We start from the raw sequence: 26,149 nt of genomic DNA on the forward strand, positions 1-26,149 counted from the left end.
ACGGGAAGTCTGTCCATTTCATTCATTATCTAGGTCTAGTTCAGATCCGTGGAGTTCACAATCAAGCTTCTGCGCTTCAGATGCTGAATACAAACTGCTATCACAAACTGCTCTTAAATAACTGGCATTCAATTTAATTTTCATATTATTTATTTTTTGTCAAAAAATCAAACACACTGTCCTGAAAACTGTCATTACATATTCATGTTATTGAGCATGAACACCACCAGCTGTTTAATGATCTGAAACCAAATTCAAAAAGATTTAGACTACTGACCCCTAGTGGACATTTACTACACCAACACCTGCTTGAAATCAGAACTCAGGATTCCTCATTTTTTATAGTTACTTCTGCCTTTGGAAAAAAAACAAAACAAAACCACAGACTAACATGAAACTGTAAACACCTAGACAGCCCCTTATTTGGACCTTTAAATTAAGAGATAGATTAATATTTGGCACAGCCATGTTTACACGTATTCAACTGAGGATTCACCTGGCAAACACCACTGTTACTTCAAGACATGCAAAGTGAAAAATGAACAACAGCAACATTTTGCAGCTGACAAAACACATGACAAAAGGCTTAATATGTTTAGTCAAGTAATTCTGGCCCAACTGTTCCATACAGTGTATTTATATACTCTTCTTCTGCTGACATAATAAGTGTCCTCACACACAGTCCAGACCAGACAATGTTTTTCTACCTACTGGCTTATGAGGGAACAAACAGGACCTGAAGACTCATGGCGAACCTCTGCCTGACATACCTCTATACAGGTCACTGAGGGTCAGGGTAGAAAACCTTGATATGAATAGCGGAGTTGTTTCGTGTACGCGTCATGGGCTCCCCAGCCTCATCAGGATCTTCAGGCTCGAGGTCATCCACGAGCTCAACTGTGGAGGTGTTGGCTGCCAGCTGCAGTGCCCCCTGGCTGCTGGCCTGCAGCTGAAGGGCAATGTTGATAGCTCTGTTGATGGCCAGGCCCAAGCCGTGGACACAGATCTCCTTGTGACCCCCACCCTCCAGCAGCTTCTGACAGCGTGCCAGCTGAGCACGGAAATCAGTCTTCATGTTGACATAGACGTCGTTACGTCTCTTTGGGAGTTTCCGAGGGAGGCGCTTCCTAAGGGTGTACTCAACCGGGTCCATCTCTACAGCCGGAGGGGTGGAGTCGGTGTGCACTGGGGCTGTCTGAGGGATAGAGGACATGCCTGGGTTGCGTGGCTCTGTCATGTTTCTCTGAGGATACATGTGCTGAGGCAGCAGCTGGGGCCAAATAAGGAAGCTGGAAAATTAAGTTAGCAGAAAGAAGTTAATTAAATATGGTCATGAAATCTTACAGTAAGCATAAAGATACGTGAACAAACATAAGATATGTAAAACTGCAACTGTAAATCCATCAGTCGATCAACAGAGTCAACCAACAGAATAATGACCACTATTTAAGTTGAAATGCCAAACATTTCCTCAGTTCGTCCAATTTGATGATTTGCCACTTTTTTCTTTTTATTTTAAACATAAGTGTGAACTTTATTGTCTTTGAGTTTTGCACTGATTGTAAGAGAAAACAAGACATTTGGTGACATCATCATCTGAGAAATTTTGATGGGTATTTTTCCCTATTTTCTGTATATATATATATATATATATATATATATATACCTATAAAAATTGGTTCCATAGAAAACCAGTTTGACAACACTAGTGGAATAGATGTATTTCCCTTACAGTAGTGTTTAACACACACCAGCAGCAAGTGGCATCTTACCGCGACAACAAGAGCATTGTTATTACTTCAGAAACATAACAGACATAACTGTACGTCTCAACATGATTGTGTCAGCAACAAAACAGAGCTGCAGAGTATCATTAGCCACATCAGTTACATTAGCTCACGCTGCTTTAAGCGCTGTCATCCAGCTGCAGGTTGCTTTGTCAGTTGTGTAACTATAACGTCACAGATGTCTCATATCTTCCAGGAGCGGTAAATTATTTACCGGGAGCAAAACTAACGTTTGAATTCAACAAAAAGATGCTATGTGACTGAGGTCACAAACGGAGCTAGTCAAACATTAGCTAGCTAAAACTACTGAGCCCAAAAGCGGTGGCTCAGCTAAGCTAACGTAAGCTAACCGTGTAATTTACGGTGAAGCGACAATACTTTGAGTAATTCACCCACACGACGAGCACACTTACCTTCAGAAGAAACGTTAATGTATGAAAATGTGCCTTAAGTCATCGCTAACGTCTGGGTTACATGCATCTCTGCAGCAGCAGCATACCTTAAGCTGTGCCCCGGAAGTAGTATGAGCGGGGGTCACGTGGCTCCCCGGGGACTGAGGGCGACTACTGTATTATCAAAGAACTACAAAAAGTAAAACAAAATTCTTTATTTTCTATTGTATTGTCATATATTTGATGCTTCTACCTAAATGGCCTATGCTGAACAATGGAAAAATATTATAAATATGCATACTATTACCTATATATAATTATATAATTTATTTATTAAATTTATGAAAGAATCAAAGCAGACATTTGTAAAACTTTCATTCAGAATTTCATTAGGCCTAATTACACAACAAAAACTTTCAAATCATGGGTTCAAGTTTTCAAATTAAGACATGACATAACAAAACACAACTTACAGCTACTCCAACAGTAAACCCTTCTTCCCTGCTCTGGTTAATGAAATTGAAAACAACATCTCCAATATTTCAAACAGTGAGAATAGAAAAGCTGTCAAAACTTAACATCAGTATGTCTTTCGATGTTGTTAAATTCAGTGTACTTTACTCCTGACTGCATTTCTTTTGTTTATATAAATGTAAATATTTTTATTTATGACCTTATTTTGTCTTGTGTTGCGCATTTCTTTGTGCTTGAGATGTATGTTCAAATAAACTCAATAAAGAAGAAAAATAAATTAGTATGTGATTATCCATTATCATTTTTATAATATTAATCATATTTATTTCACTATCATATAAGACAAAGAAAAGAAGCAAATTCAATACATTTTAACAAGCTGGATGACATAAATATTTGCTTTTTGCTTCAAAGAATTGCTCAAACAGTTAATTATCAAAATCCTTGCAAATAAATTCTCTTTCAATTAGACAGTGTTTCAGCTCTAAGGTATTTGAACACGTTTGGGATTTTATTTTCTTCACAATGACACATTTTAAATTGTAAACAAAAAAGAAGATGGTGCATAATCATCATGTCTGAGAAAACAGCTGACAAACATTAATAAATTGTTCATTAGCATGTGCTTATGTTCTGATATTTTTAATGTTGGTCATATTGTTTTATGCCATAGGATCATGTCGACAAATAGCCTTGCCTACAGTGTTTGATGCATATGAACAATAACTCAAGCAGAGAGAAATCAGCTTCTGTCATATCACAGTTAACACTGAAACATTAACACTTAGTTGTCCACCTACTGCATGTCCTACTGCATGTCTATGCTGTTACATTTGGTTACCCTGGCGTTTTCAGTCCAAAATGGCGTCAGCGCTGCAGAAGCGCCATCTACTGGTGGTTGTCAAAAATGCACCAGCATTTCGTCTCTTGTGCTTCTATAATGTCTCCAGCTCTGCGACAAAATTATTCACACAATTGAAAGCTCTATCCTAAGAAGGAGAACATTTATACTCTTTAACAGCATGATATCACAAAGCTGTCAGAAAAAGAACAGCCCAAACAGCGCGTCTCAGAAAAAAACTGTCATGTGCAATAGGCTATAACAGCCTTAATATTAAAACATTTCAATATATAAACAATATAGAAGAGGCTGGTCTTCTTCACACTGCATTGTACAACCTTTAATTTCCTCTCAGTACACAATAATATCACTAAAATTGAGAGCGGCCTTCCTAACATCATTAGGTAATGATAGTGACAGGATTAAAAGGGAAAAATAAACAATCCACATTTCAAAAACATTTCTGCTTAAATAGCATAAGAAGTGCATTTAATGAGCCAAACACACTCAGACTTAGTCAAGTCACTCCTTCACCAAACCATGGTTCTATAGTGGATTAGTCCAGCTGATGTGACGTGTATCATAATGCAGTGGTTGTACCACATGATGAGGAGTCTGTAACCTGTCTGTTCCTGCTCAGAGGCAACAAAAGACTCCAAAGGCTAGTGAGTTAGTAACCTTATGCATCCTTCATTTGATTGGTTTAAAGGAAGTGGCCAGGCAGTCAGGAGATGATGTATTAATAATGATCTGAAAATTCAATAGAATTAAAAATCCCTCAAATTATTGGGAAGCATATTTCTCCAAACTAAGAGTTGTAGTACACAAGACAATTCATATCTGAACTGATTTTGGAGAGGCTACACTGCATAGTACTGAAAATAGTGAAAATAACTACTGAGCACTAAGGGAACAAATAAATCTGTGCAACAAACGTGTGATCCTCGTGGCCACAACAATGACTTTCTAACAAACCATGTTAACTACTTTGTGTACTAAGCTGTCTGATGTGGATTCTAACAAGTTTTTTGATGCAATTTACTCTAAACTCAATCCTGCTTTCCGAGAAACCACCTGACCATGAAACTATCTTTGGATACCGAAAGTGAAAGTGACGATCCCAGCAGTATAAAAAGAGAAGTCTGCACTGCAGGGCTGCATTGGCACAAACCTTGAGAAGCGCTACGTTTACCTACGAACTGCATTGTGAAGGAAAGTCCGGGAAGATAATGCAATTTGCCATGGGCTCGTGTCTTTCTCAAAGGTGGGTTGTTATGTGATTTTCCTTTTTAATTGATTTGAGCTTTTAACTGATTTTTAAAGAAATATCATTCAACCAAGCCCGGGCTGTATAACCAGTGATTTATGATATATTCATTAATGTTGTTGTAAATACTAAACAAAGCATTGGTATCGTTATTGTGGCGATGTTAATTCTTTCTGTGCATTTAATGGGCTTCAGATAAGCGATGTGTGTGTGTGTGTGTGTGTGTGTGTGTGTGTGTGTGTGTGTGTGTGTGTGTGTGGTGGGGACCGATAACTGTGGCGTTTTACTAATTCAGCAGATAGGGGCAGGTGTGTATAAGACAAAAAATATGCATTTTGTTCTACCTCCTATGTCTTTGTTGGAATTAGAATATATTACAAATTTACTAAAGGTATCACTATACAAATTTCTTATTTTCATGGGTGACAAAGGGTGGGGCACTGGTTTGTAGGGTAATTTTCTTAAGCAACCATAAAATTAAGTCTACACATGACATATTCCATTCTGTTGTCATGATGTATATTCGTTTTAAATGATGTAGATGTTTTGAATATCCATGAACCAGTCATGTGAAAGGGGGGGGAGGCTGGTGTCTAAAACAAGACTGCTATAAATTCCTGTTGTGATTTGGAAAATAATGCCGTCAAATAGGCTGCGTAGTATTTTAAACTTGGTGGGAAATTTAGTACCTTAGTCTTTAAGGGAATAACACCTTGTTTCTCATGACTTCCAGTGAGAAGCTGTTTGAATAACCTGGAGCGAGTGTGGGATGACAGTGTACCCACAATGGAGGTACACAGCTGGTTTCTACATCTCTAAAAGATACATAAAATCAAATGGGAAAACTGTAAGGAGGCTGAAGTTGGCACCTTATTCATAGCCTCTTATTGGAATTTTCCGGTCCACCTTAAAAGTGTCATTACGCCTGTAGATGGAGGTATTCAGTCATTTTCCAACTAATTCATAAACTGACGACGCTGAAGTTAGCTTCCGATCCAGCACTTAAGGAGAAAGGTTTTGTTTGTTTTTTTAAAGATATTTTTTTTTGGCCATTTTGCCTTTAATGGACAGGACAGGTAAGCGTGAAGGGGGGAGAGAGAGGGGGGATGACATGCAGCAAAGGGACACAGGCTGGATTCGAACCTGGGCCGCTGCGGCACCAGCCTTGTACATGAGGCGCCTGCTTTTCCACTAAGTCACCGATGCCCTGCACTTAAGGGGAAAGTTAAGGGGAAATTAACTTAATGTGCAGTGCGACTGTTTGTCCACTGATTGTCTGTTTTTTGTGACACTTCTTGATGTGAAAACATTTTAGACATTTTAGGTAAGACATTAACTTTGCCTGACACCCACTATTGTATTTGTGAAACATTTATTTTATTCGTGAAAATGCTAAAGGGGAGATTTCACCGTTTTAGTTTTATACCTAGACCTCATTAGACCAGATCCAGATAAAAAAAACCACTATACCTTGACTTCTCAAATCTGGCCTTGAATATCCTACAGAGGCTAAACATTCATTATAACACAGTTTCTGATTTGTGAAACCTTTATTCTATTTGTGCCGAAGTGCTGAATTGGAAGCTGGCGAATCGGAAGCTAACTTCAGCGTCGTCAGTTCATGAATTAGTTGGAAAACGACTGAATACCGCCATCTACAGGCATAATGACACTTTTAAGGTGGACCGGAAAATTCCAATAAGAGGCTGTGAATAAGGTGCCAACTTCAGCCTCGTAAAACTGTATGGGTGAGAGAGTTGATTCATTCCATTGCATTATATGTTTGTCATTTATCTAGGGAATCAGTGATGAAGACTCAATTATTGAGCTTTACTGTGAGGAAGCAGAGGACTCTCCGTCCACACTGTGCTCTGACAGCAAGAGTGACTGTCATCAGACTGATGCAAGTGATAAAGGTCAGCTTCATACAATCTAATGCTGAGCACAGAGGCACTAAATGGTGTGCAGTCTGTACATAAACTAGCTTTGAGTAAAGTCATTATTATTGTTATTTCCACAGTGTCCTGCCCTCCTTCAAAGACAACAGTCTATCATGTCAGCAGCCAGCTAGTGTCTCTGCCTTTGGACACTCCTGCTGGTGAAGAGGAGAGCTACATTGTGATCAATTGCAGAGAGGAAGAAAACATGCAGGACACAATGGACACAAACAGCTCAACGCCAGGAGCACAAAACATGATCCATGTTGATGAAGAACTGAAGACTGAAAGAATAAGCCAGCCTGTCGTAACATCTGCACACACAAGTGAGTAAAAGTAAAGCATTGTTATAAAGAAACAAAAGCAATAAGTCATAAAGTTCAACCAAGAGTGTCAATGTTCTGACTCTGTGAAGGCTTACAAAACAATAATTGTGTAAAAAAGGAGTAAAGGAGGTTTGCAATGACATCATTTTTCACGTGATAGCAATACATAAAATGAAAGCAACTGAATCATCAGTGATAATGTAAGATAATGTATATTTTGTCTTGACAAAGCTGATCAAAACAACAAAGAGTTCAAAAGATATTCTGATTGTTTGTGGACATTCTGAATTTAATATTATAGTTATAGTTCAGGAGTGAACAGAAGTTTAGCTCAGTTAGCTCTGTGAATAGGGACCCAGATCAGTGGTGTGTTGCAGTAATGGCTGTCCTTCTGGAAGTTGCTCCCATCTCTACAGAAGAACTCTGGAGCTCAGCCAGAGTGACCTTCAGGCTCTACCAAGGCCTTCCCCCCCCAGCTGCTCAGTTTAGTCAGGCGGTCAGCTCTCAGAAAAGTCCTGGTTGTTGGAGGCTGCTGTGGTCTTAGGAACCCTCAATGAAGCATGATAAAAAATAGGACACACACATCCCCGAAGCCCACTGGGTTGGGTGCTGGATCACAAAGTATCACAAGCATGAAAAAAGAAAAAAGCGATCCGCACACCAAAAGAGCTCCCGTATGCAATTTTTTATTTTGCGTGACGTTTCAAGCGTGAGATGTCAAGCGTGAAACGTCAAGCGTGATGCTCTTCCTCAGACAGTCTGAGGAAGAGCATCACGCTTGAAACATCAAAAATTGTATACTGAAGCTCTCTTGGTGTGCGGATCGTTTTTTTCTTTTTTCAACCCTCAGTGAAGCAGACATTTTAAAACCATCCTCATATCTGTGCCTCAAAACAATCTCTGAGCTCTGCAATTCTCTTATATGCATTGTCAGCTGTGAGACTTTGTAATCATCCCCATTCAACTGAATTTAATTGTAATTGATCTTGAAGATGGCCTGAGGGTTGAAAAATCATCTGAATGAAAGAGCAGTGCATATAGAGCCAGAGTGTGCAACCTTTGTTTATACTTTCATACAGTTGAATTTACCACAGGTGGATTTCAATCAAGGTGTAGAAACTAGGGTTCGCCCATCGGCAATAGAAGGGTTGTTTTGTGATGTCTTTTTTAAATGATGATGCAATCGCGAGTTGTGTGGGGGGGGGGGGGGGGGACACAGCACGTGTGTGGCGCATGCTGACGAGATCGAGGCTGAACGAGGCTGAGTGAGAGGAGACAGAGGGAGGCTGCTTAGTGAGAGAGCGGAGGGTGGGGGGAGAGGGGGAGATCAACGCCTCCGCCCGCTCGACACTAACGCGCATGTCGCGGAGTGGTGAACAACCCAAACAACACAATGTCAGGAGAAATTGAAAAAATATGCCGTCTATGTAAAGTCAACTTGCTAATTAAGAAGCCATTACATGTTCAAGGAAGAAGGACGTCCTCTTCTCTCCTTGCATAATGACCGCGACCCCGCGGTTGTGCTCCTGAACATTTTGGCATGTATGCATGTGTCGGTTACCTTTGGATCCATGTTTTTCTTAAAACACTTCTGATTAATTTAAAATAAACATCTTTATATCCACAGAGACACAACTGGAGATAATATTGGAGGTTCTGGGATTGGAGCAGCACTTCACAGAGAAGCTATCCCTGAACACAATACTTGAGATTGATGAGAAGACTGTTACGGATGAACCTGCCAAGTGCCTTTCAGATCTTCCATGGTATTTTCTGAAGAAACTGATGATGGTTAATGTGACAGCTAGGAATATGAAATGTACATCTGCATGTGAGTCAAACTGTGATGAGCTGTCAGGGAATACAGAGTTAGAGCTTGATGATCTGCTCGTCAGTCAACATTCAGATGACATGTTAAACCCCCTTGACATAATCACTGCACTCTTTCTGTGTTCTGATGCTTTTGTACAACAGGAAATGGCACTCAAAATGTCTATGTGTCAGTTTTCTGTGCCTCTGTTGCTTCCCAATTGTGACACAAAGCAGTGCACACTCATGCTTTGGGCCATGAGAGACATCGTTAAAAAGTACAGACCTCAGTCACTTTCAGAGTCCAAGGGCTTCATTGAACAAAGAATTGTTCTCTCTGAACTTCCAATGATATCTTTTGTGAGACTGGGTGAGTGCTCCCTGTCCAAGTCAGAGATCCTCAATAAGCTTCTGAGCAATTCACAGCAGTACCATGATACATTTGTTCACTGTAACATGGAGTGTGGTGACAGTCCAAGGAGAATATCCAATGGACTGGTTGAAATGACTTGGTACCTTCCTTGTGGGAACAAAAACATGGATGTTTTCAGTGAGCCAGTAGCTGTAGCTAACCTTCGTGGAGACATTGCTTCATTTGAAACACAATTTTCTTTTTTGTGTCAGACATCAGCAGCAGTTTTTGTGTTCTTTGACAATTTGGACTCTGAGTGCGAGCTGCTCACCAACCAACACCACAAGGCACAGATCTTTTTGGTAGGTAACCATCAAAGTAAGCACTTCAGTGTTGATGCTGTAAAGAAGGTGGCAACCAAGTTGGGCTTGACGAAAAGTAACATCCTTATAAAGGCCAAGCAGATGAATGATGCAGACTTTGTCAAAAACTTGCAGAGAACAGTCAGCAAAGTAGTTGAGAACTCAAAGATGAAGATGCAGATTGAGCAGATGGCTGACATTGCCCATAAACTGGGAATCTTGGTTGATGAAGACTCTGCAGAGTGCCAGACTGCCAAGAAAAATGCAGATGCCATTACTGCACAAATTCAAGACATCCTTAAATTCAAAGACACTCAGCTACCCTTGCAAGGCCAAATATGGAAAGAACTGACTTGCTTAGAGAAGGAAGAATTTCGGCTCCGAAATGTTGGGTCCCAGAACATAGAAAACTACAAAAGTGACCTTGAGATGCAGAAAACAAAACTTAGGGATAAACAGAACTCTTGTGACATGTCAAATGCAATGACATGTTTTATCACTGCAATATCAAGCCCAGGGGTAGAGAGGTGCTATTTCCTGAAATGGATGCGAATGAACCTTGATAACCTGTCTCGCATAAAACTGTCTGGCCTCCGAGAGCAGTACAAAGAAAAACGCAAAATTTCTGGGAACAAAGAGGAGATCAAAGAAATTGACAGACAACTCTCCAACAGCTCACTGGGGACTGAACACTTCTTCCGTGAAATGGGTCAGATCTATGAGGCTTCACTGTCTCTTCCAGAAACACACCCATCACGTAAACAGTTACAACATCTGCCCAAACTATGTGCAGAATTGTTACGTGATGGATTTCCCCTTGAGCTTGTAGATGGAGATGCCTCCAACATACCTCTCAGATGGGTGAGTGACGTCCTCTCTCAGCTCAATGGCTTGGTGTCTCCTAAGAACAAGATACTGGTGGTCACAGTTCTTGGAGTTCAGAGCACAGGAAAGTCTACTCTCCTCAACACCATGTTTGGAGTGCAGTTTGCAGTCAGCAGTGGTCGATGCACTCGAGGTGCCTTTATGTTGCTTATCAGGATCAATGAAGATGTTCAAAAAGTCCTCAACTGTGACTTCATGGTGATCATTGACACTGAGGGCTTAAAGTCACCAGAGCTTGCACAACTGGATAATAGCCATGAGCACGACAATGAGCTTGCAACACTTGTTGTGGGGCTGAGTGATATCACCATCATCAATATTGCAATGGAGAATTCAACAGAAATGAAAGACATCCTACAAATAGTTGTGCATGCTTTTCTCAGGATGAAAGAGGTGGGCAAAAAGCCCAAATGTCAGTTTGTCCACCAGAATGTGTCGGATGTTTCAGCTCATGAGAAGAACTCAAAAGACAGGGACCTGCTCTTGCAGCAGTTAAATGAGATGACCCAGGCAGCAGCCAAAATGGAAAAGAAAGAGGAGAGCATGAGCTTCACTGATGTGATGGAGTACAGTCCAGACACTGGGAACTGGTACATTCCTGGACTGTGGAATGGAAACCCACCAATGGCACCAGTCAATGCAGGGTACAGCGAAGCTGTGTATGAGCTCAAGAAAAATGTCATCCAAATTTTGGGACGTTGTGAGTCATCTGCTAATAATATCTTGGGGTTTACAGAGTGGATGAAAAGCCTGTGGAATGCAGTAAAGCATGAAAACTTCATCTTCAGCTTCAGAAACAGCCTGGTGGCTGATGCATACATGAGGCTGTGCACAGAATTCAACAAATGGGAATGGGAATTCAAAAAAGAAATGTACACATGGGTTACAAATGCTGAGACAAGAATTTCCAATTTTGGCAAATTTGCTGTGGAATCTGAGAAACCTGACATGAGAGAATTTCTCACTCGTTTGAAAAGTGAAGTGTGCACAGTGCTGACAGAATGGGAGACAAAGCTTCTTGACAATTTGTCACAGTACTTCAAGCAAACAGAGGGTCACGTCTATCTAGTTGAAGGATACAGAGAAGACTTTGCAAACAGTGCAAAGACCCTTCGACGAGAAATGGAGAGCTCTGTGTTTAATCAACTCACAGCAACAGCTGACATCAGACAGGGAATGGCAAAACTTGATAAAATCAAGGAGAACCACACAAAAGAATTAGAGGGCAGAGTGTGTGCACTGATTGAAGAATGTCGGAAGAAAAAAGTCAAGATGACAGATGAAGAGCTCGACAAAGAATTTGATAAGATGTGGAACATAGCAGAGAAGGAACTCTCCTTCTCAAAAATAAATGTCGAGGACATTTACACCAAAGTGTCTTACTACCTGAGAACAAATCTATCACACAAGGGAATCAATGCGAGTGATTCAATAAGTAAAAAAAGTCTGCAAGATTGTGGACAAACAACTTTCAGATATTCACCCAAAGGATTTCTTGAGAGATGTACACACAAAGCCACCACGTATTTAAACAAGTACATAAACATCCAAGATCACACAATGGTGGTCCGACAAATGACTCACAGCATCATACATGCTTGCACACAGATTGTAACAGAAAAAATACAAAGAAAAACCAATTACCATGACACTTACATCCAGGAGATCTTAAATGTGATTGATGAGAGGCTGCAAAAAAATCAGGATGTTAAGACAGATGCTGGGTTTGAAGTTTCTCTGAAACAGCACATCTGTGGAGATGCAGCCAGACAGTTTCAGATCATGCACGAAGATTTCATACATGAGAATGATCCCTACAGGTGTCTGAATCGAAACAAAGAAAAGTTTCTAGCTGATTTTAAAGATGTGTTCCATGATCGAGACCAGTGCCAGAAGAAGGCAGAAGAATTCACAAACTGCTGCCTGAAGCCTGCAGTCGAAGACTTTGTCAAGCGTTCCTTGGGTCCTGATATCATTGGTGAAATGATGACAAGCCAGCAGTTCAGCACACGAATATACCTCCAGTATACAATTTTACTGGATTTGCTCACAAAGGATGACTTTAAAAGCTATCTGAGCTACATTGGCTCATATGAGAAATACGTAAAGAAATGGATCCTCGACCAAATAGTAGAACGCTTCTCAAAAGGGTCTACCATGTTTGTGCTTGAGGATAAACATGTTCAGTCAAGCATCAGGAGCATAACTAATGCTATCAACAAAGCTAAAACCAAAAAGAATGGCAACTTAAGAACATTTGTTGAGGATGTCTGCCAGGAACTTGGTGATAAACTGGTCATTTCCCAGGATGCTCTTGGTGCTTTCATGATCCTGAACAATGCTGACCAGGAACAGTTTGCTCACTGGCTCACTGACTGTCTGAAGGACATGGCAGAAGCTCTCACAGAGAAGTTTAAAGAAACAAACATCCAAACAAAACTAAAACAACTTCATGTGAATCCTCGGAACGAGCTTTTCACTAAACTGATTGGATGTGGTAAACAGTGTCCATTCTGCAAAGCACCTTGTGAGGCAGGAGGAAAAGACCACACTGAGCACTGGACATCACTACATCGGCCAGAGGGTCTGGGCAGATACAAGTGGGACAGGACAAAAGAACTTGTTACTGACGTATGCACTTCCTTGGTGATCAGTGACAACCGTTTTTGCTGCAGTGCTACAAATGGTGAATGGCATTCTTACAAGCTTTACACAGAAATTTTCCCTGACTGGAAAATTGCTCCAGATGTAAGCCTGAAGGCGTCAGACTACTGGAAATATGTGATGACAAAGTTCAACAAAGAGTTTGCTGAAGAATACCAAGCAAAGCCTGCTGATATTCCAGATACTTGGAGAGATATCAAATATGAGCAGGCAGAGAAGAGTCTCAAAGAGTCATTTAACATCAAGTGAGAGACTACATGCTTTGTGATTACAGAGGTACACATCCTCTTACATAAATTCATTCACTATTCTCTCAAGTATGTTCTGATCTAACTTGTTTTACATGATAGAGGAGAATCATAAATAGTTTAGGGAAATCACTGCAACTCAAGCTCATCTTTACCTGAAACTGCATTTAACATGTTTAATTCAAATAAAACACAAGAAGCTTGTGCTCTAGAGAAAGGATCAACACTCAGTGAATAACCTCCTAAGCCCTATGATAAGCTATTATGGCAAGGCTTAACTATACAAACCAATGAGCAGTGATAACTAGCATGTCTTTGGGGTCATCGGGTGGGAACCTCCTTTCACCAGTGTTTTGTCTAGTTGGTCCCACGACACCTCCAGGAGGCTAGACAGTGATCTCTGGCGTCCCAGAGACACTCCCCTAATGCCAGGTCTCACTGCTCTCCACACTAACCTAATCAACCTCCTTTACCTTACTTACACATGGCTTTCTCAGCCCAAACAGCACTGCCACCTTCAACAAACCCAGGCTCCGTACATGCGAGCTCCAGGTAGAAGCAGGGCTGATGCTACCTTTCCTAGCACATTCACCATACTCTATTTCACATGATACTACCTTTCCTAGCACATTCAGCATACTCTATTTCACATGCTACATAGCATAACTCCAATATAAGCTAAAGTTAAAGGAGCTAAATAAACTTACAGGATCAGCAAACACACTCACCATGCCGCATGGCCTCAAACAAAATGGATTCAAATAGGCCACTCCCACACTTAAATACCCTTCCTCTTCCTGGACTTCCTCCTTACTTACACACATGGCTTTCTCAGCCCACACATGGCTTTCTCAGCCCAAGCAGCACTGCCATCTTCAACCAAGCCCAGGCTCTGTACATGCGAGCTCTAAGTAGAAGCAGGGCTGACACTACCTTTCCTAACACATTCAACATACTCTATTTCACATGCTACATAGCATAACTCCAATATAAGATAAAGTTAAAGGAGCTAAATGAACTTACAAGATCAGCAAACACACTCACCTTGCCGCATGGCCTCAAACAAAGTGGATTCAAATAGGCCACTCCCACACTTAAATACTTCCTCTTCCTGGATTTCTCCTGAGAGGAAGTGGATCTCTCCACCTGATCTCAAGGAGTTATGTACTCTGCTTAGTTGTTCCCCCTGCTGGCCCCCAAGTGACATTACTTCTTCTCTTATAGATAAACTGGCTACATTTAATTGCTTCATCTGACATTTCCCTCACTGTCTTCCTCAAACTCTGTCCCCGCACTCCAAGTTCCCCCAGGAGCGAGACAGCTGATCTTGCTATGAATCCCCTACACCCCACTTCCACTGGACAAATCCTAGTCTTCCATCCTCGCTGCTCAGCTTCTGCTCCTAAGTCTGCATACCTAAGCTTTTTTCTTTCATAGGCTTCTTCCACTGAGTCTTCCCAAGGAACTGTCAGCTCAATGAAATAAACTATCCGTTGACTCACTGACCACAACACTAAGTCAGGCCTCTGCCTGGTACAAACTATTTCCTGGGGAACAACAAGCTTTACCCCTAGATCTACTTGCATTTCCCAATCACAAGCACCTTCTAGGCGGCCACACCCTTGCTTCCTCACTAACTTATCTCGTCTACATTTCTCTCCCTCACAGACAAACTGAATGACTAAACTCCTATCCTTAACACCTTCTGAATTCACCTGTCTTCTTTTCCCTTCGATGCCTGCAGCTAAACATTTCAACACCTGATTATGTCGCCATGTATATCGGCCTTGTGACAAGCTAACTTTACAGCCTGACAAAATATGCTTTAAGGTTGCAGTACGTGAACACAATGGGCATGATGGGTCCCCATTTACCCACAGTTTTAGGTTCTGGGGGGTTGGTAACACATCGTATGTAGCCCCTACCAGGAATCTAATACGATTCTCCTCCATACTCCACAGGTCCCTCCAACTGAGCTTCCTCTTCTCTACATTTTCCCAATTCAACCACTGTCCCTGTTTAGCCTGGGCCACTACTTTTGCACCCCTTAGCATCTCTTCCTGTCTACGTATCTGTTCTACAACCAGCTTTCTTTTATCTTTGAGACCTGCTTTATTCCATACCGGTTTGCCTGAGCCAAGCCCCAGGCCTCCCCGGCCAAACTGAACATTACCTACAATCTCTGCATGTCTAAGAGCTGCCTCTGCCTCCTGAACTGCCGATTTTGGGTTCCACTTCCTCCCCTTGGTTGGATTTGGAGCCACACTCCTAACTACCACGTCCTTACTCCCAGATAGCAAGAGCTCTGTCCTGACCTTGGTACATTTAAATTCCTCTGTTAAACTAGATACTGGCAGCTGAAGTATCCCTTTTCCATACAGTGCAACACTACTTAGGCACCTTGGAGCCTAAGTTAATATAAATAATCAGCTCTAGCTCTGTTCCTGTAGATGATGTCATTTTAAATACTTTGCATACTTTGAGTCAATGTACCTTTAGGAGCACATATTGGAAACATACTTATAAACATACTTAATGTTGGCATGCAGCTTGATTAAATCAGACTTTGAATGCATGATTTTGAGTGACAGAAAGTTTTCTGTGTACTGCAACTATGAAGATATAATCACAGATAATCAAAGTGATATGATTTTTTTTGAATGTTTTTGTTTCTATGAAGTATCTGAGGCAGGATATTTAAATGTCTTTCTTTTTTTTAACACCACTCAGTCTTTATGTGGTATTGTCATAACAAGACAGAACGTTTTGCTTTTAATCTTGAGTACATGTGATTGTTTGACTGAAAGTTAGGATCTAATTGTCTGTTTCTGAGAAGTGTTTGATGCAAAATATTTAGATTTTCAGTGTATTAAAGGACCATTCATTCTATTGTATATGTGATATCATCAGTGTCATACATTATTAACTTCTGTTAACTGCTTTAATAAAGACTCAGAATGAGTTATTATTGTCTTTATTGAATTCAGAAACCCACAACTTGAGCTGAAACATTAAATAGAAAAAGACTTAAGTTGTGTTCAGACAGGAAATGAGTGCTGCCACTAAAATTCAGCTTGTGTTCTGTCTGAACACACAGTAAGGGCTCATTTATACTCCCTTTACCAAACTGAGAATAGATGTGTCCGTTTCAAACCTTGTAAATGTCCCTGCCCTCACACTCATACCATACGTCCTTTATGATGGCACAAATACAGCCAACAGATGGCGCTAGAGGGCAGAGTCAAAAGTCTCACACAGCAACAAGTGAGTGGAATCTGGAGGAGGTCCTAATATTTTACCTTTTAACAGAGGCAACGTTGTCAGCAGTGATGGTCTGTGAAGCCATTAAATACATTGCGATATGTAGACGGAGAATTCTTTTTTGACTATATAACTGATTAGTCTTTGTCTTCTCCTATGGTTGCACCTTGCTTGAATTACGCTTCCCTGCCCCCATGATCTCCCGTGGTACTGCTCCGTTTTGTCTGTATCTGTAAACCTTCAGACAACATGTGGAATTATGAAAGAAATGAACGCAGACTGTGGACAGAGGGCACCGTCTGTGTCCTTATATGTTTCTAATGTTGAGCATAAATGAGCCCTAGGAGTCTACAGCCATGCTAACAGCTCTGTGAGCCTACTCAGGTGCAGCTGTACTTTGAGCTCAATGCTAATGCCAACATGCTAACCTGCTAACAATAACAATGCTAAACATGCTGGTGTATCTAAAGTATAATGTATAATGGCTAACATTTCCTACTTAGCACAAAACACTTCTGTATCAAATCTCATGGCCATCCATCCAATAATTGAGATGGTAGTTGAGACCTTGCACTCACAACCATACATGCCTACTCATGGTGCCGTTACAGGAAAAGTCAGGGATCATAAAAGTCATTAGAATTCTTTGCATGTAAACCAGGACTGTCTGTACAAAAACATGCTAATCTGCCACATAGAGGCTGCAGTAGTTCATATTAAAGAAAACTTTAATATGAAATCACTAATGTCAGTGAAATTCATCCAAGGAAGAAGTTGGACCACCTGTGTGATCCTGCTATATGTGGGACTGTATGTGAGGCACCTCATGGTAGGCTATCAAATCCCTATTGTCACTCCCACATAACTTGGTCACATGCCAACCTGTTTACAACAATCCACAACAAGGAGAAATGTAACTCTCAACTCTGAATTACAGATCTGTTAATCATGTTTCAATTAGTGTGCAAGCACCTGAAACTACGAGTCATTGTGCTTTGTTAGCTCAGAATGAGCCCTACATGTCTACATAGGGAGTAGGTCCATTTTGACTGAGGCTGTGGTTGGAAAGTCCCTCCTATCGTCTATTCCTAATCACTATTCCTTGACCTCAGTGGGAAACGTCATGAGGCCAAGGAAAGATGAGTAGGAGAATTCATAAGGACTTAGGAAAAGAGAACCGCGGAGCTGAGAAAATCCAACCGCACTTACGCTGGGCTACGTCATCATGTGGCGGCGGATGTCAGTGACGTAGGTCGACAGTGGTGAAACTACAGTTTCATTTAGATGGACTACAAAAAGCACATCTCAGATACTCCGCCCCGTGCCTACTTACCATGTTGCTTCATGCAGGCTATATAAACGTGGACAGCACAGTGAAAAATATGACTTAATTACCAACGTCTGAATTGGAGTAAAAAAGACAGATAGGCAGTCACAAAACTGAAACGCTGAAAATGATTGCTCACACTCACTCTCCTGAATCATTGTGATTATTTATGACAAATGTTCAAGTGTATGCAAGAGAGGCAAATATGTTGGGCTTACAAATTACAAATCTACTACTGTACATTCTTAAATTGCAAACATGTTGAATTAAAAACATTATCTAAATTAAAACGTTTCATATCCCTTTTTCTTGAAACACAAACTTCTGTGTTAATATGCCAATCAATCATCATCTGTCATTTGCTAACAATAGTTTAAAAACGACCACAAAACTCAGTAAACACCTTGAAATGTTGACATGATTGTGCCTTGAAGTTATTTTTTATTTTATTTTCTTTTATTGTGTATATTGGATTCCATTATATTAGTGACACACAACACAGAAAAAAAGAAAAGAACAAATAACAAGAGCATACATAGGGATGAAGGTGCACCTGTGAAATTAACAGTATATCTTCTGCCTAAATGGACAGGTTTTCTGTGATTGGGGGGGGGCAGGGGGCAGGGTAGAGATGTGGGAGGCTTTATTCTAAAGTGTTTGGGTGAAATTCATTTGTGTAATAGTCTAAAAAGGGCTGCCTCCTGCTGAAGGGGTGCTCCAGCTGCACATGTGCCCGTATGAGTGCAGAGATGTCTGCATCTGTGACTGAAGAAAAATTAATTGATGATATTGCTAAAAGCTGGCGATTCAACAACGCTCAAATAGTGACATGATTAATGCACACTGAGCATATCTTACACCACAGTATTAACTTGAATTGGGTAATGTTTCAACAATAGCGTGACGTTTATAGTTCGCATGGGTTTAACATACTGTTGAGAGTTTGGAACATATCACGTTACGCATATTATCAAGCTCTTCTACGTGTTTGTCTCTGGTGTCTTGTATTTGAAACCACCTTATACCATTCTTAGCTGTTACACAATGTAATCTGTAACAGATGTGACTGAACCCAAATGCAGCACTCGCTGACAGTTGGTAATGACCTTTATTTGAACACAGAATAAACAGAAACTTGAGCAAATGAAGATATTCAATGAAGAGTTCATTCTTCGGGCCCAAAGTCCACACACAGTCTCTGCTGATGCAGAACTCGTGGTCAGGGACAGAAGGATGGCAAGTTTACCAGGAAACAGACGACATAGAGAGGTCAGAGGCAGGCAGGGTCGATAACAGGAGATCATGCAGGTAAGGAGTGCTGGAATGTCTTGCATGAGTTTGAAGAACAATCTGGCACACTGAGGGAAAGGCAGCAGCTGCTTATATGCAGGGAGTGCTGATGAGGAGCAGCTGTGTGCTCAGGTGAGTGGAGTTGTCTTGATGAGGGGGGCGTGGCTGGCAGGTAGAAAACAGTAGTTTGTCGTCATTTAAGTAGAAAGCATCCTATAGATAAAATTGTCATTTAGTGACAATTTACCAACATGAGCTAGAGAGGCGCACTGAATATTAGAGCCTGATAATATCATTTGGTTAAATTGAACAACTAACAGTTTCATGCATTAATGTAAACTAGACAATGTTTGCAGAGATGCCACCAGAATATTTTTAAAGGGGTGGCCAGATGGCGCCTCTGAAAATCTTAGGGTGGCAAAACTATGTCAGTATGAGAGACAACATTGCTAATGAACCAATTGTTAATCAGATATCTTCAGGTGAGAGTTCAAGGGGCCCCATTAAAAATCGTCATGCCAGTTTTTCTATTGCCAAAGTTCAGCCTACATTTTGTCTGTTATTTAGCTCCCTTCCTGACTAGCTAGTATGACATGGTTGGAACCAGTGGATGCTTCAGGTCGTCTGGTTTTACAGGATACCAATATCAAGCTTAAAATGAGCACACAACAGCCTCTGAAAGACTGTAATGTCAGCCTTCCCCCTTATGGCCAGGGAGGACCAGCAACTGCATCAGGGGGGCCGTGGCCCCTCCTGGCTCCTCCCTGGGGGACGCCACTGAATGTTTGTATGTGACAGTACTTAATAACTTGTTAACAGTACTCAGACCCTGGATGAATCTGCAACACCAGAGCTGCAGCACCTTACCTGAGGCACTGGCTGCAGGACAGCAGGTAAAGACAGAGAGCTAGGTGTGCTGACCCCTGGCACTGTGAACTGGCTCTGAGGATATGGAACATCACGTCTTTTGTGGTTGCAAAAACCAGAGTAAGTGTGGAAAGTAGAATGGTACCAACTAGTTGGGCTCAAGTCTATGTGCAGCACTGGCTCTGGAACCAGTGGAGGGATGGACTCTCTCCAGGACTGGTCTGAACCAGGAAAACTCACCTTGATGACCCATGGTGCACATGACAGCAGCCTTTGTAATGTAACTAGCTGATCTATTTTTAAAATAATAAATCTTGCAAGGGAAAGGGGACTGAAACAGACTTATGGAGTAAGAACAAAAAAAATAAAAGACCTTCCCTAAAGAAAAAAAAATCATACGGTCCCTTAGCAGAGACTTTCAACTGATCTACGATTTCAACCATGCAAACTGTTTTAAATGTGTCCGGCTCCAACACACCTGTTGACTCACAGCAGAAACAGGATACAATAATGAATAAAAGGTGGTTATTTCACCAGCTTTCTTTGCTTGCTTCTTTTTTTAATTTTTCTACTGCAGGTCACAATGTGCTTCTTCTCTGTGTGTCTGCTGGAGACAGGTCCTCTGTAAGCTTCAGGTTGATATCTCTCAAGGAGATGTGTTCTTTGTGGAGCATTACACAACATTGTGCAAGAACCGGGCTGTAAACTACATTGTGATACTCCTGAGTTTGTTTGGCTTCTAAGGGTCAAACCTGTGTGTTTTATTGTGGCTACTTACTAAATTAAAAAAATACAGACACATCTCTCAGCCACACTGAGGCAGTGTACTTAAACAGATTTAATTTGATTGCATAATGCTGATAGTTACCTCATGCATTGATGGCCCACTTTAATTCAAAATCAGTATAATGGGGGTGTGGTGGGCAAAGACTGGGGTGGAGATGCACGCTCAAAAGAAAAGCCCACATTTCTGATCGGAAGAAGAAACACATTAACTATAAACATTCACACATTGAATATGCACAAGTATTGCAAAGATGACCTTTTCAAAAAGGTTGTTGAAGGAATGACAGAGGGAACCTTTATTCACATGGCTGAACAAGTACGCCATGGTAGGAAACTTAAAAAAATCCAACTGTGATGCGAAGAAGCAAAATGACAAGCGGCTCCAGACGTTCCCCTTTTCTGTAATCTGATGAGATAAATGACGTTAGGGCATGTTAGTCAGAGTCCGAATGGCCACTTATGAACGGGAATATTACTGGAATATTCTTTTTCATTCCCTGTGCAAGCTGCTTAATAGGAACGAATGTTGTCTTTTTTGGAATAAGGGCAAAAAACGGAATATTTTGTGCATGTAAATCTAGTTTTGTGGAAGACGTGGAGTTTGTTTAAAATAATTCATATAAAATATTAAGAGCATGAAACCCATTTATAAAGAGGTGTGCCTTATCAGGCCCACTTGGCCAAACCATTCTACATTGGTGTGGGGTGTCTGGGTCCAGTAATGTGAAAGCTGTTGAAGAAAATACACTTCTTTCATTGAAAACCAATGTGATTTTTTGGAAATTCCTACAAAATAGAAAGTGTGTTTTCGTGAGTGTGTGTGTGTGTGTGTGTGTGTGTGTGTGTGTGTGTGTGTGTGTGTGTGCATCAAAGCCTGTACCACAGCAATATAAACAGGATGAAGACGGGATTTCTGGACTATTACCAATTAATCAATCAATCAATCAATCTTTATTTATAGAGCACTTTTCATACAATAAAATGTAGCACAAAGTGCTTACATGTCAAAAGCAGAGCCCCCCAAACCAAAACATACTGGAAAAGAAAAAAAAAAGAAAAAAGAAAAGACAAAAAAAACAAAAACAAAAACCTAAACCCATTCGCCCACCCACCCGGGTAGCCTACATTTTCAGTTAGACAAAGTTCTATAATACATGTACATGTATAAATTACAATGTGATATAAATTAGACAAACAAAAGATGGACTGAGGGGTAGACAAATTATTACATTTAACAAGCAGGTGAATCTTATTCAGGAGGCATCACAGACAGATTATTAAAGTATGTAATGAAAGATTGCCATTTCTTGATAAAAAGATCCTTAGATCCCCTGAGTGCATATTTAATTTTTTCGAGGCTCAAGAAAAACATGACATCCTTTAGCCAGGCAGACTGAGATGGTGAGCTAGGGGATTTCCATGCCAGTAGTATCCTATGACGTGCCAACAGAGTGGTGAAGGCAATAATATCCCTTTCCTTAGTGTGGTATAGGGTACACTTGGCTGGCACTCCAACGATTGCTAGAAGAGTGCATGACTGTACTTTTATCCTCAAAGCTTTTGTTAGTTTCAAAAACACAGCACCAGAAATCAAGTTGGGGGCAATTTCACACATTTTTAATCATGATCTGTAAATAATTTAGCAAACTTGCTTTTACTAAAATGCATCCTATGAACAATCTTAAACTGAATTAGACTCAGTCTAGCACAAGATGTAGAGGTGTTTACCCTGCTCAACGCACCTATCCACCAATCCTCTGTTATAGCGAACCCCAGGCAGCATAATGGTGAAGCGTACAGATGTTCTAGAAGTCTTTATTCATGTTCGGCCATCATCCTTATTTTTGAACACAAATCTTTCAATCCTTCTTCTTACTTCTTTCACACCGTAAGAGCTGATGGGCAGATAAATAAAATAAAAATAAGCTCTTACAACACAAATAAAATAACCCGTAAGTCTCATAACCTTACATATGAGAATTAATCAAAATTTCACATAACATTTGCAATAAACACATAAAAGGACTCAAAAGGCTCTTATAGCTTAACAGCACCACCATGAGGCCCAAACCACATACACAGAGGCTAATGTTAGCATGGTAACACATTAAACATTTCTCCACAGTGAATATAAAAACAAGGAGGCACACATAGCTGCACATAACACATTATTTACACACAATACCTTGTTCCCGACTCCAGCTAGGCGCTGAAATGTCTGAAGATACATCCTTTTGTAGAAGAGCTGTCGTTAGTGACTGTACCGTCCACCGTATGCTCAGAACTGACGTGAAGAAAACTTATTTACAGATACGGGGTACCGCTACTTCCGCCCGAAGAGCCCCAAAATAAAAGCACACAGGAAGTGAACGCCTCATTAATAGGAACCCCCTTAAACGTTACTTACATCTGTTAAATTCATCTCCAATTCTTTTTCCCATTTAGTTTTAATTACAGAAAAATGATCAGTGATATTCATAATCTGATCATATATATTAGAAATCAGTCCCCTCTGCGTTAAATTAGTGTCTAATAGTTTTTCCCATAATGCCTTACATGGGAGGTTGGGGTATGAGGGGAACTGTTTCTGTATAAAGTGACGGATCTGTAAATACCTAAAAAAAAATTCGAATGGACCAAATCATATTTCTTACATAAGGTTTCAAAACTGGAGAAATGTTCACCATCATCATATAGGTCACTGAAAGATTTCAGTCCCTTATTTTTCCACTGAGAAAAAGTTGGGTCCATTATAGAAGGTAAGAAAAGGTGATTGTTGCTAATAGGACCCAGAGATGAGGCTGTACTCAATTTAAAGTGAGGATGAAATTGGGTCCAAATTCTAAGAGTAGCAAGAACAATTGGGTTGGAGGAATATGAGGATGGTCTCAATGGAAGAGATGAGTATGCCAAGGTGGAAAGAGAAGATAAGTGGCATGACTGGGCCTCTAAAATACACCAGTTTGTGTCGGGGGCATTGATCCAGAATGAGATTTTTTGAGTGGTAGTAGCCCAATAGTAATAAATAAGTTTAGGAAGGGCCAGCCCGCCCTTAGCTCGCGGGCACTGAAGAAAATCTTTGCTGATTCTTGGGACATTACGTGCTGCCACCACGGAATGCGTTGTTAAGAGGTCATGGTCATTTCACGTATTTCTGTGAGATCAGGTTAAACAAAACACAAGTTATACTCCAACAATAAACCCTTTTTTCCTGCTCTGGTTAATGAAATTAAAAACAACATCTCCAATATTTCAAACAGTGAGAATAGAAAAGCTGTCAAAACTTAACATCTATAGAGTGCCAAAGTCACGGCCCTTCCGGTGAAGCTCATGGGACCTTAGATCGGAAAAAATATGAATGGCAGTGAATGAGGAGAGAAATATTATCTTTTGGTCCCGTTTGAGTTGTGACATGAAATCCAAATATGTCGTTAATGAATTTAAAACATAAATTTTAAGGTCAAGAAAGTCATACTTTGTGGTAAAACTGTTGAGATATAAGCTTTTGAAAAAACATAATTAGAAAAACTACACAGGAGGCGGTCGCGTATGTGACGTCATAGCTTTCGCTCGCTTCCTGCAGCTTGGAGTGACTGCAACCTGGCACAAAACACAGACATCTTCAATCATAAATCGATTAATCATAAAACAGTGGAATTTCAGTGGGGAGGCCAAGCTGCAGGAAGCGAGCGAAAGCTATGACGTCACATACGCGACCTCCTCCTGTGTACTCTTGAGTCTTTCTAATTAAAAAGCTTATATCTCAACAGTTTTACCACAAAGTATGACTTTCTTGACCTTAAAATCGATGTTTTAAATTCATTAACAACATATTTAGATTTCATGTCGCAACTCAAACGGGAACAAAACATAATATTGCTCTCCCCATTCACTGCCATTCACCATTTTCCGATCTAAGGTCCCATGAGCTCTACCGGAAGGGGCGTGACTTCGGCACTCTATATGTATTTTCAGTGGGGGGGGGGGGATTGGTCACTTCGACACACTGCAGCCAGTGCCGTAGAATGCAACAAAATTATTCACACAATTGAAAGCTCTATCCTAAGAAGGAGGACATACCCAGGATCTTTCTTTATGCTCTTTAATAGCATGATATCACAAAGCTGTCAGAAAAAGAACAGCCCAAACAGCACGTCTCAGAAAAAAAATGTAATGTGCAACAGGCTATAATAGCCTTGACATTAAAACATTTCAATATAAAAACAATATGGAAGAGGCTGGTCTTCTTCACACTGCATTGTACAACCTTTAATTTCCTCTCAGTACACAATAATATCACTAAAATTGAGAGCGGTCTTCCTAACATCATTAGGTAATGATAGTGACAGGATTAAAAGGGAAAAATAAACAATCCACATTTCAAAAACATTTCTGCTTAAATAGCATAAGAAGTGCATTTAATGAGCCAAACACACTCAGACTTAGTCAAGTCACTCCTTCACCAAACCATGGTTCTATAGTGGATTAGTCCAGCTGATGTGACGTGTATCATAATGCAGTGGTTGTACCACATGATGAGGAGTCTGTAACCTGTCTGTTCCTGCTCAGAGGCAACAAAAGACTCCACAGGCTGTGTTGAATTTTTATGTGTGTTAGCAGAGGTCAGCTGGTTGCTGCACAAGTGCACATGATAAAGCATCTTTGATGATTTTTTTTTCTGTCAACGCCTGAACTGTCTTCTAATTGGCTAGTGAGTTAGTAACCTTATGCATCCTTCATTTGATTGGTTTAAAGGAAGTGGCCAGGCAGTCAGGAGATGATGTATTAATAATGATCTGAAAATTCAATAGAATTAAAAATCCCCCCAAAATATGGAGAAGCATATTTCTCCAAACTAAGAGTTGTAGTATAATCTACACAAGACAATTAAATTTGTGAAGTGATTCTGGAGAGGCTACACTGCACAGAACTGAAACATCAGCTTGTTCTGTTGAAATGTATGTTGTAACTTGCTGTCTACCTTACCAAGGTAAGAAAGTAGTTTTCATTTATTCCCACTTGCATAATTTCACCACCATTTCCATCTTTTAAACAAGGTTGAGCTTTGCTGTATTCATAGGTTACAGGATTACCACCCTGCACACACAAATATACAAAACACTTTGAAATTAAAATAGACAAACAGTACAATGGGTAATTGGAAAGAACTACTTCACTACTTCACTACTTCACACTAAAGGAACAAATAAATCAAACATTGTGTGATTCTCATGGCCACAACACTGACTTTCTAATAAACTGTCTTAATGCTGC

The 26,149-nt window shown here is 40.5% G+C and overlaps 1 protein-coding gene and 1 pseudogene across 1 annotated transcript; one reads left to right on the forward strand and one right to left on the reverse strand.

Annotated features, from left to right (window-relative positions):
- Positions 1 to 127: 127 nt before the first annotated feature.
- On the reverse strand, positions 128 to 2,346 carry pop7 (POP7 homolog, ribonuclease P/MRP subunit). Its single transcript, XM_049568507.1, has 2 exons — positions 2,201 to 2,346; positions 128 to 1,289 (listed from the first exon to the last, which is right to left on the reverse strand). The coding sequence occupies exon 2, from the start codon at positions 1,253 to 1,255 to the stop codon at positions 782 to 784; it is 474 nt and encodes a 157-aa protein (XP_049424464.1). The 5' UTR covers positions 1,256 to 1,289; positions 2,201 to 2,346; the 3' UTR covers positions 128 to 781.
- A 2,219-nt stretch (positions 2,347 to 4,565) lies between these two features.
- LOC125884468 (interferon-induced very large GTPase 1-like) overlaps positions 4,566 to 26,149 on the forward strand; it is a 30,475-nt pseudogene continuing 8,891 nt past the window's right edge.

This window comes from Epinephelus fuscoguttatus, linkage group LG23 (assembly GCF_011397635.1).
Source record: "Epinephelus fuscoguttatus linkage group LG23, E.fuscoguttatus.final_Chr_v1".
Classification (NCBI taxonomy): domain Eukaryota; kingdom Metazoa; phylum Chordata; class Actinopteri; order Perciformes; family Serranidae; genus Epinephelus; species Epinephelus fuscoguttatus.